Source organism: Vicia villosa, linkage group LG3, assembly GCF_029867415.1.
Source record: "Vicia villosa cultivar HV-30 ecotype Madison, WI linkage group LG3, Vvil1.0, whole genome shotgun sequence".
In the NCBI taxonomy this organism is placed as follows: Eukaryota; Viridiplantae; Streptophyta; class Magnoliopsida; order Fabales; family Fabaceae; genus Vicia; species Vicia villosa.
Window position 1 is genome coordinate 54,796,370 of NC_081182.1, and position 12,282 is coordinate 54,808,651.

The 12,282-nt window shown below is 32.9% G+C and overlaps 2 protein-coding genes across 2 annotated transcripts; one reads left to right on the top strand and one right to left on the bottom strand.

Moving 5' to 3' along the window:
- Nucleotides 1-4,422: 4,422 nt before the first annotated feature.
- On the top strand, nt 4,423-5,578 carry LOC131655772 (putative clathrin assembly protein At4g40080). Its single transcript, XM_058925580.1, has one exon. The coding sequence runs from the start codon at nt 4,596-4,598 to the stop codon at nt 5,532-5,534; it is 939 nt and encodes a 312-aa protein (XP_058781563.1). The 5' UTR covers nt 4,423-4,595; the 3' UTR covers nt 5,535-5,578.
- Nucleotides 5,579-10,346: 4,768 nt separating this feature from the next.
- On the bottom strand, nt 10,347-11,153 carry LOC131655773 (uncharacterized). Its single transcript, XM_058925581.1, has one exon. It carries the CDS (start codon nt 11,077-11,079, stop codon nt 10,546-10,548), a length of 534 nt encoding a protein of 177 aa, XP_058781564.1. The 5' UTR covers nt 11,080-11,153; the 3' UTR covers nt 10,347-10,545.
- Between the last annotated feature and the right edge of the window lie 1,129 nt (nt 11,154-12,282).

Consider the following 12,282-nt stretch of genomic DNA (forward strand, 5'->3'; position numbering starts at 1 on the left):
TTTTTATCATTCTTTTTATAACAACCTTCATAATGTAGTCGGGTAAACATTTATAATGTTGTGTTCTTAGAATTTGAAAAATCTTTGGTGGTATATAAGAGGATTATGAAATACTTCTAATTATTTTGGCCTTGTATGATTCATATATATAGAGTTGGAGAGATTGAGAAACACTTGGAGTGGAAAATAGAGTTTGTTCTTGGAAACTTATGTGCCTATTTTCTTGTAACTTTTTTGTAGTCTCTTATAACAATTCTTAGAATTATACCGAATCATGGAGATGCTACCTCCCATAGAGTAGACCAATTTGATCAAACTGGGTGAACAATTATTTTTTTTGTGTTCTTCTCTTTTATCTTTCTCTTTCTTTATGTGGATTTGTTATCACTATTGTAGGTTATTTTCTTCAGGTAATTTATATTGGTTTTCATTGTTCTTTGTATCACATATATTTTCTCTTGAAAATTTTGATATTAAGGATAAATTTAACGAGATCTTTGTGTTTGAATTTATCAAAAATTTTACTATTATTGTTAGAGTTTTCACTTCAAATGGCTCCCACCGTGGAGCAAAGGGATTTAGTTTATAAGTGAGCACCATGAGTAAATAGGATATCAATAATTGAGACAACTATATTGAATTTTAAAAAGTGAATATACAAGAAAGCATAACGTAAAAACGCGTATTGAAGTATTTAAGGGTAAGACATCAATGCTTTCACGGGTAATAGAAGCATAAAAGGCCAAGATGATGGAGAAGTCCATAAATTCTATTATCTTATGACTCAGGATAAAGTTCTAAAGGAAGTCATAAGGGAAAACATTGCGAGCTTGATATGGGCAAAAATTAAATCATTATATATGACCAATATTATACTCGTTTCGAATGGAAGAACAAATACATTATGGAGCATTTGACATAATTTCATAAGATCATTGATAATCTGGAGAATATTAAGGTGAAGATTAATGATGAAGATAAGACTCTTCTCTTGCTAAGCTCATTACCTAAACCTTTTAAGCATTTGAAGGACAACTTTCTTTCTGGAAAGGAATGTACTATTACTTTAGACAAAGTCCACATGCTGTAAGTTCAAAGGAATTTTCAAAGGTGAAAGTATTGAAGATTGAAGATAGTAGTAAAGGCTTAAGTATCTTAAGAGGAAAGAGGAAATGATCATAGAAGGATGTCCAAATCAAAGAGGTTTGACATGTTAAGGTTAAAATATTTAAATTATCAAAAAATCGGTAGAGGTAGGATACAACCATTGGTTCTGTGTTTGACAGGATTGTGTAGATTACACATGATTCAACCATTGACTTCAATAGTTAGCTTGATTGGAATGAAGCATGGTATTGAGCAACTAATTTGATTACAATGTCTGTGTTGAGTGGCAATTATAGGAAACGCTAGCACCATGTTCAGTTTTAAAGAAAATGTAGCATTAAGGGTTGATCCGCTGTCGCGCACGGATAAAAAACGAGTATTTTGTAAAACGTAGTTTAGCGGTAAAGACAACTCGGATATCGTCTCACAAGGATTCTTAGTTATTACTAACCGACTGGAATTCGAATTAAAGGGGGGGTTGTTTCGTGTTCAATTATAAAAATGCAGAAAATAAGTTATTATGAAAAAGTGATTATCTGAATAAGCTGAAACGAATCAACCCACTGTATCAACTTCCGACTTATCATTGATCCCTATAAAATTCCAATTCCCTAAACGGGTATGATCCTATTCGACTACAAAAACTACTGACAAGCGCAATAGCAATTATACGAAGTCTGTCCCTGAATTCCGGATAAAGCAAACAGATTTTAAGCTATTGTGAATTAAGCAAACACAATATGATCGAACGTGATAATGCAAAAGTTACACTAATCACACAATTGATTCAAGAACAGACAACAATCAAATTAAAGAATTTTATCATATAAAAACAATTAAATTAAGCAAGCAATTGTAATTATAGATTGGATTCAAAGGAACAGATTAATGGACAATTATAAAAGAACCTCAAAGCGGCATCTGATTACAGTGAATTGATCCTCGAGGTTTAGTTCTCCATTACAATTGTCAAGCTCTCAAAAATTCGTGAATAGAAAATGTGAATAGTGTTTTGTGACCATGAACAGTAGCGGCCAACCCTAGGTACATCAGCCAAAAACGTTTTTGACCCAACTGGGTCAAATTACAAAACCCAGGCCCACTACTTAACGACCCAAAAATTGAAAATAAAATAGTGCTGCAGCTTCCAACGAAATTCTGGGAAATATAGGTTCCGAATTTGACTTCTACTCCAACACGAAAGTCATAGCTCTCTTTCTTAGCTTTCCGACGATTATTAGAACGCCTCAATCGGATTCCTAGAACTCCAGTTATGATCATTTCTGTGCAGACTGCTAAAGCTGAAAAATAAAATACGAAAATCAAATAAGGGTAAAAATAAAATAAATTAGGAAAACACATTAAAACATAAAAATAAAAATAAAAAACAAGGAAATGCTTGAGTACAAACATGGAAGGACGTGCATAAAAATGCATTGATCAAGGGCAAAAGGGACCTCCATAGCGACCTCAATAACCTCGTAAATTGTTGTTTCTTTCACCATGATTAGAGTGATAGTTGTTGAAGTATTGATCATGATTTTGACCTAATTGTTGTTTCAAATTTGGAGATTGAAGATATTTGTGAGTATGACGAACTTTGATTGAGATTAATAACTATAGGCTTAGTGGGTGTAGTTATCTTGACGCGTTCAAGCCTAGCTTTATGAGATATAAGCATTATTTAAACAACATGGGTGAAATTATAGTCATCGTCAATATCACTTTTAGTTTTGATTGTTTGTCAATTTGTGTGTATATAATGCATCATTTGATTTATCACATGCTTATATCCTTCTCCATTATGTGAATTTATTTGCATTTTTGTTGTAGCTTTGTTGCTGTTATTCACTTGAAATAATATGATATATTCATATTCATTTGTACCATTGAGAAACTTCTTAACTCATTGATCTAGTTGTCGTATCCATGTTTATGTCTCCTTTTTAGCATAGCAAATGGTTTTGTATCAAAATAATGAGTATTGCTTGAATCACAAGTTATAACACTTGAATCAAGGTTGTAGGGATGTATGATTTAAATCATACATATGTGTGAATCAAATCATAAAGCCTCAAGAAAGGTGGGATTTACCTCTGCCTCATTTGATTCAAATCAAAGTTAGGTGTGATTCAAATCACAACCTCTTTAAGTCGAATCATATAAGGTATGCATGACTCAAATCATGAAGCATCAAGAAAAATGGGAATTGCCTCTACCTCATTTGATTCGAATCAAAGTTAAGTCTGCTTCGGATCACAACTTCTCTGAGTTGAATCGTGAGGTATACATGACTCGAATCATGAGCTCTTTCCCCTCATTCCAACCTTTGATACAAGTTAATTGTTTCTTAGATTCAAATCATTACCTTATGATTTGATATAAAAACCTTTTGTCTTAAATTTTTTAATGGAGATCATTCCAAGAATGTGTGTCAATCCTCTTGCACCTAAACATTTTAGTGACCGATTTTAAAGCTTTTTTGGTCTCTAATTCGTTCATTAAAAGCGAACTTTCTAGTAGTGTTTATCCATATTTCTCCTTTTTTTTTTCAATGTGAAAGTGTGCATCACCCATGAGAGAAAAACTCAGAAAAGGTGTGAGAAAACACATCCCTTGAATCAATCTTGTTATGTTATTGATGAAGAACATTAATTCCAGAGAAAGTGAGGGGATTGATCAATCAATTGTTAGAATTGGTCAATCTTAGAACCATCACCCTAGGACCCTGAAAACCAATTTTTACCTAGAAAATTATATATATATATATATATATATATATATATATATATATATATATATATATATATATATATAGAGGATATTAAAAATGAACATTCATTTTTGCAATAATATTATACATGTGTTATTGTTAAATAAATTAAAAATAAATAATTAGTATGGTCAGTTTAATAAATTTAGTAGTTTGTTGTCAAATTTATTTAAGATTATTATTGACTCTAGTAGTAAGTCTCAGGTTCTGCCACCAACAAAAAACTAGTATCTTTCTAAACCAAATTACTTAAGTCTATGATTCCTTACCAATTTTTACACATAAGCTTGTGTTGCCTCCTAGGAGAGTGTCACAAAACAAATCATCTAAATAGTGTAATACTACATGTTTACTATATGAAAAAGAAATTATAGATTTCAACTTAACCTATAATATTATTAAAATACACATAAAATAACCAATAAATTCCGAATTGCTTACATTGGTTAATCGTCAGTGATTATGTTTCTTATCCATTATTTAGAGATTAACAATAGTCAACCATATTAGGTAATACTCCACAATTTGCATCAACTTGTTCAAATTTTCTGAAGGGTTGACCCAGTATCATAACTTTTGATTATAAACAATGTACTAGGAAACATTAAATTCTAATCAAAGTCAAACACTTTCATTTTCTCTTCCACATTGTTATACTTCATCATCATCAAACACTAAGAACAAGATATAAAGAGACATTGAAGAAACCATTGAAATGAAGAAATTAAAAGAGGTGATAGGAAAAATGAAAGACAAAGCATCACAAAGCAAAGCTGCAATTTTTTCAAAACGAAAAACTCTTTCTCTCTTACGCGCCACAACCCACGACTCTTTCGCTCCTCCACCACACAAACACCTTACCACCCTTCTCTCCGCTGGGGACGGTTCACGCGCCACCGCATCTACCGCCGTTGAGCTTCTCATGGACCGCCTCCAAACAACTCACAACTCAGCGGTGGCTCTTAAATGCTTAATCGCCGTCCACCATATTATCAAACACGGCACGTTCATCCTCCGTGACCAGCTTTCGGTTTACCCTTACACCGGTGGTAGAAACTATCTCAACCTCTCTAACTTCCGAGATAAAACAAGTTCTATCTCATGGGAACTCTCTTCTTGGGTTCGATGGTACGCAGAATACATGGAGCATCTTCTGTTCGCTTGTAGAACACTCGGTTACTTCCTCGGCGAAACGACAACGGTTAAGGAGACGCAAGAGGAAAGAGTTTCGGGTATTGTAACGGGTGATTTGTTGAGAGAGATAGATTCTTTGGTGGCGATGATGGAAGGGATTGGAAAAAGGCCAAATACTCCGACAATGGAAGAGAAGAACAAGGTGGTTGTTGAGATAATGGATTTGGTGGAAGATGATGAGGTTGTGGTTGTGAGTGAGGTTTTGGTTAGAGTTAAGGAGTTTGGGGAGAGGGAGAGATTGGGGTGTCTTGGTTTTGGAGAAGTTGTGGAGTTGGTTTGTGTTTTGAAGAGATTGGAGATGTGTAGAGAGAGGATGGTGGTGGTGATGGAGGAGAAGAGGTTTTGGAAATTGGTGAGAGAGTTGAAGGAAAAGGTTGGGAAGATGAAGGTGTTTAGGGAAGAAGGGAAGGTTTACAGAACGGTGGGAAGAGACAGAGGAACTGAGTCTCTTCGGTTTTGATTTCATTGTAATGTTTTGTTTACCTAATTATTTTTTTCTTTTAATTTTGAAATTGTTGTGAATAGAGATAGTAGAAATAGGTTTTAATGTTTTGACTTTTGATAGTGAATTTCTTTCTTTTAAGTAGAAATTTTAGTGTATAGATAATAGAAATTGAAGTAGGAATTCACAATGTTGTGTGATGGTTTTGATTGAAGTTGAAAGTAAAGAGGGTGCCCTTGTCTAAGTTATGTGTGTGTGTGTTTGGAAAGATAATTTTAGAGGTAATAAAATGTTTTTCTCTCATGGTGTCAACTTATATTCTAATTTTAATTTTTAAAATCTTAAATATTTAGTAAAATATAGAAATAGTTTTTCAAAACATTTTTTTCAAGTCCATTTATAATTGTCCTACACTAGTTATTCTTGAAGTCATATCTTCAGAGGTCCACTTAAAACTAAAGTATCATTTTGACGATGACGTGGTCATTATAGAAGTATATTTGGAAGTTTGTCAATCCTATTTCTTATCATCGCTCAAACTCCACCATGAGAGTCGACACCAAAGATATCTTATCGTTGCTCAAGCTCCACCATGAGAGTCGACACCAAAGATATCTTATCATTGCTCAAGCTCCACCATGAAAGAATCGGCACCAAAGGCATCTTATCATCGCTCAAGCTCCACCATGAGAGAGTCGACACCAAAGAAAAATAACGGAAGCAGCTCACCCATATTGTTCTCTTTGTTTAGAAATTGGAATATATATATATATATATATATATATATATATATATATATATATATATATATATATATATATATATATATATATATATATATATATATATATATATATATATATATATATATATATATATATATATATATATATCAAACCCCCCATGATTCTTGTTAGCCATTTACAAATCTTATGGAGAACGATGAAGTTCTTGACCGCACTTCATTAATATATTATTAGCTTCATCCTATTTGACATGAATCCAAAAAAAGAGTTTTGATATCCTTCCGAGCCTCTGATCTTGCTCGTTCTAACTCACTATTAAGATCTTCATCTCTCACCTTAGAGTACCATTAGGGACAAGGAAGTGACATGTTTATTCCATCAACCTAGCCATATAGTAAGTACACTCCAAAAGCACATATTAACGACCCAGAGTCTCCAAGTCAGCAACCTATTATGAATTAACATTAAGGACGAATGCCTGAATCTTTGTCGGTTGTGTAGAAAGAGGAAAGAAATCTATAATCATACTAAGTCGTCACTAGAGAGAACATAGTAAAGATGTTCCTCGACAGATAAAAGTATGTCGGTATTAGTTTATTTAGAAGGTGGAGAACCCCTTCCCCTCTCATGGACACCGTCTTATGCATTCCACTTTTTCCAAGGATGAAGGGACAATTCAGATACGCTGGAATCAGACTAGAACTCGAAGATCATGCCCCGTGCTCTATCATTTCTTTAAGAACACTTCAACAATCATATCAGCTTGTAAAAAGCTTGAGGAGAAATAGTGAGTGGCAGAAGAAAAAAGAATCACAAATCATGCCTAAAACACACTTGAGTAAACCAAAGTACCTTATCTCGCGACAGAAAGTAAACATAGATAATCTATGAGACATGGCATGAGTCTCCCATTCAAAGAATCAACATAATCCATTATTTTGTTTTAAGAATCAAACTATACATGCTTTAGTTTTTTTGGATTGAAACGCCGCTCCTTCGAATTTTACATAAAATGATCATTTGACAATAATAAAAGAAATGTGGTTAACAAGATTTGCTGATAAAACATATCGGCTCGTGAAAAACTTTGAACAATGGGTAAAGAACCACAAAGCGACAATGAAAACCTCAAATGGTTGAGGAAATGGTTTAAAGATCGAAGAAAATGTTATAAACATCACCAATCCATGTTTACTGCCAGTGAACTTCAAAGTAATCTAGAATATAATACAGAACACTGACACTTGAAGTCTTTTTTGAAGGAAAGCGTATAAATATTAGAAATCTCAAATATGATTCCAATATGGGGGTGAGATCATAGATGGAGTTATCCTTAAAATCTACAACAAGTGATGTTCAAAGCATGTAAACGGCAACTAGAAGCCATAATCCATGAATGTAATATCTTACATGGGATGTTGGCGCAAGGGATATTGTATGCATATTCAATCGTTGGGACCATGAAGAACCATGACCCATTCCTCAAGTTTTCTAAAGAAAGATTGAGTATCAAAATGACGCAAACCCTCTAGACCACAATAAATGGCCCGGTAGGGCCGACCCTAACCCAAGACTAGTGAGGTTAGGGCTTTAGGCCTCACATTTTAAAAATATTATGCCTAAAAGAAAGATAAATTTATATACGAACCCAGACATGAAATGATAATCACAAATGACCCAAGCGAATCATTGCAACTACATTTTTCCATGCTGAAATGATCATATCTACATCATAGGGAAAATAGTGCTTAATAATTATGCCCCACATCTAGAAAACCCAGGGATAAAACCAGATGGTACATTACATCATTCTAAATGCCGAGTCATAAAGAGAATTAATCCAAAATAGTCCTCAAACTTGTGGAAAATGGTACACTGCAACCCAATCCATATTGAGAGGACTAAACCAGCAAGAGCCAATCAGCGGCACCAAAGATTGAAACTAGATTACAACAACCATAACCCGACCATACAAAAACAGACCAAACTGATTTCCTATAACAAAGTATCGAAGGGAATTTGTTTCAAAATGGAAAAGAAGAGTATAAGATTAAAGAAAGACTCAGGATAACGAATACTGAGTAGAGTTAAAGACACAAAGGTTGCATGGGTGTACACATAGATAGTCCAAAATTACAAGCCACGCCTAAGTGGTATTCCATGACCCCATAATATGATTGGCTCACTACATTCTAGCCCATTTAAGAACAAGCTTGAACCAGCCATGAAAAAACACTTAGATCTAGACAAATGATTAAAGGAAGACCTTTAGATAACAGGACAAATTATATTCTAACACTCGTCTATTTGAACAATGATCCTCCAAAAGAAGTTTTTAGGCTCCAATAACCCTAATTATTTTCTATAAAAGCACTACTACCAATAACCCAATTTTACCTCAGAGGCGAAGGGGATATAATCTTGGTTACACATGCGAGGTATCAAAAGGCAGGATGACAATCTGTCACTTTACCCCTTGATTTTTGAATAACTGTGGGGAAAAAGTGACACTGGTCTTGGGTTTGATCTCCAACAACTACATTTTTTGGATTTTCAAAACTGCGCTGCTTTTTACGTTGGTTTTTAAAAATAATTGCGGGGGTAAAGTCCTGTTTACAAAATTTTAGTTTTAACCTGTTTTATCGTTTTAATCTCCAAAGCATCAAATTTGGTGATAAATTATAAATCTTCCTCATCATCATCAATAATAACACCGATAACAACAACAAAAACAAAATTAGTATAATCCTTAAACATTAAATCTCAACAACAAAAACAACAACAACAACAACAACAACAACAACAACAACAACAACAACAAAATCCATGGAATCTTTAAATATTAAATCTCAGGAACAACCACAACAAATAAACAAAATCAATAGAATCGTTAAATACTTAATTTCAACAACAACAACAACAACAATTTTACTACAACTAGCATTAATATGTTACTTTCACGCTTTCTTAACTAGAAAAAAGATTAAACATTAGTAATAAATTAACTTTGAAATATTTTTATGCTCTTACTTTCGTTATCATTGTTTTCAATATGTTAAGTTCAAATTTCACCACTTTGCATTCAAGATGGATACTTGTGGCATTTACATTTTGATTGGCTAGTGAGAATTTCACGCGGATCACTAATGTTTCATGTGGATTGATAAATTGACAATGTCTTGACCATTATTACTTTATAAGTGAAGGACAAGGATTCGTTACTTAATTTTTTTCATCAAATTGGTCATAAATAAAAAAATAAAAAATAAAAAATATGTTTTTTTATCCCTCGGTTTTCAGCAAAACTGAGGTAATAAGTCATAAAAAAAATTAAAAGGTGATAAAATGTAATTGTTGGGATTCAAAGATGTATCATATAAATACTTTATCCCTCGATTTTCAACAAAATCGAGGTAATATGTCATAAAAAAATTTTAAAAAAATTAAAAGGTGATAAAATGTAGTTGTTGGGATTTGAAAATGTGCCCTCTAAATAATTTACCCCTCGCTTTTTAGTAAAATCGAGATAATAGGTTATAAAAGAATTTTAAAAAAAAATAAAAAATGATAAAATATAGTTGTTGGGATTCGAAGACATATCATCTAAATACTTTACCCCTCGGTTTCCAACAAAACCGAGATAACATATGGTACTTTAAAAAAAAAAAATAATTTAAACCCCTCGGTTTCCAGCAAAACCAAGAGAACATATGGTAGTTTTAAAAAAAGAATTTAGATGCGACGCATCTATGATTTAGCGTGGACTGTTTGTGGGATGAGATAAAAATTTCATCCTAAAATATATCATTTATAACAGTGAAGGGACCATAAACATTAAATCTGATCCAGCGTCTTAGTGGAGAATTAAATTCACTATTTTTTTTTAACTGCTGACTTGTGATAGCATCACTAACATTATTAAACCTAGTGATGCAAATAAAAGGTAGAAAATAAAGAATGCTTGAAACACCATCATAACTTAGAAAGAAGGTATATATTTGTTTCATTCGTAATGGAATACCCTTAACTAACTTTATATGGATACTGGGCTAAAGAATTTGATTTGATAAAGCAAGTCAACAATTAATCACAATCTAATATATAACTCCACATACATCTTATTATAGCTTCATAATGAGTTACACATAACATTGATCATATATATGAAGCACCACATATTATATGGGCCATGATCTTATTACAACAAGAAAATAGAAAACAAAGCACACATTTATTATAGTACTGGCTGGATTCAGAGGTGGTAATATCAGTAATCAAGCATATTAGACTCCTTTTAGTGTCCAATTGCCTTTCTTTGCTCCATGACCATGAGGATTATTATTGTATCCATATGGATTGGCCTGATAAACATCTCCTCCATATGTCCCACGCCTTTCATATCTCACTTCATCCCTCTTCGTCGCGCCAGAACCGATACGCTCCTCCTTGTAAACTTCATATTCATGTTTGAATGGCTTTCCACTGCTACCATGATGAGGTGAGTGATTGGTGGTAGCACCAAACGGGAACATTTGGCCATTGCCACCATGACCATGCTTATTATCATAGCCATGACCATGGCCATGGCCATGAGGCTTGCTGTCCTGATAATACATATTGTTGTAGTTAGAGTCATGGCCATGATGTTTTGGCATCGAGTAATCAGAGTCATTGCCATAACCAGGTTTCATGCCTGGATATTGCTGTGTCTGTGGATATCCCTGGCTCTGTAGCTGTTGCGCCTTAGTTTCCATCCACGAGCTATCATCATCATAGTATTGCTGTTGTGGGTATCCATGGATCTTCCTGCTTTGCATCTTGTTGGAAGAAGGGAAAGTGACAATTCACACAGGTTTTGGTGATAGCTGCTTGAATGATGAAGTTGTTGTGTTCTTGGATGCCCCTTATATAGGCACTATATATTATCAACATCGTAGCATTATCAGAATCTAACTTTCCAATTATGAAGAGAGGGAAACAGATATTTAATATAATGAGATAAGAATAAATTAAAAAGTATATGAAATAGTGCGCATTACTATAATTTACAGAAACTAAAAAATGAACGAGTGTAAATTAGTAAACCTCTCATTTATTTTTATGAATGACGTTGAGATTCTTATCACTCCATCCATGTCTTCCATGCTACCGATACTCAATATCTACAGGAAAAAAACTCATTTTACCTCGTTTAGAAATGCAGTTAACTTCGGTTGCGTATGCGAGGGAGGTAGCAAAGAATCATATGAAATGATCTAGGATCTACCGAAAAGAAGTATTTGATGGTTATGAATTCGATTTTCAATAAATGTATTCTTATTATTTTTTAGAACTAGATGGGAGTCCCGCATGCTCTCTTGATTATAAGAAAAATCAAAGTAATAATATTAACTCGAGGTAATATAGCCGTACTAATTTTTTTTTTATAGTTTTATTTTAACTTGTATTACAAATTTTTTTTTTTTTTTCATTTCTGAAATAGATATTTTGTACCTTTTGTCCATTTCACGAAAAGAAATTCTCAACAGAAATATTATACAAAAAATATTTATTTTTTACATAAATTACAAAGCCAAAATGACACACACCTTATAATGTTACAACAAAACTAAAACAAATGATTAAACAACAAAAACAATAACCAAAATGCAAATTTTTGTAAGTCATCCAAAAGTTCTCTTCAGTGACTTATAAGCGGTCATTGAACACCTATAATTTCAATAATATTTAAAACCAATTAGGATAATGAACAACAACAACATTAAATCTTTAAACTATTGCTCTCAACAACAATAACAACATTCAAAATTCAACCTTTAACAACAACTTCAAACTTCAATATCAACAACATGAATCATATAACACTTACTTTATTAGTTTTTAATTTTTTAACTTTTACTTCTAAAACCATGCAACATTGTGTGTTTTTTGACATCTCTACATGTTAGAAAAAAATAAGTATTAGTAAAAAGAATTTAAAAAAAACCAAAATAAATAAATATATGTTATTAAGTGATATG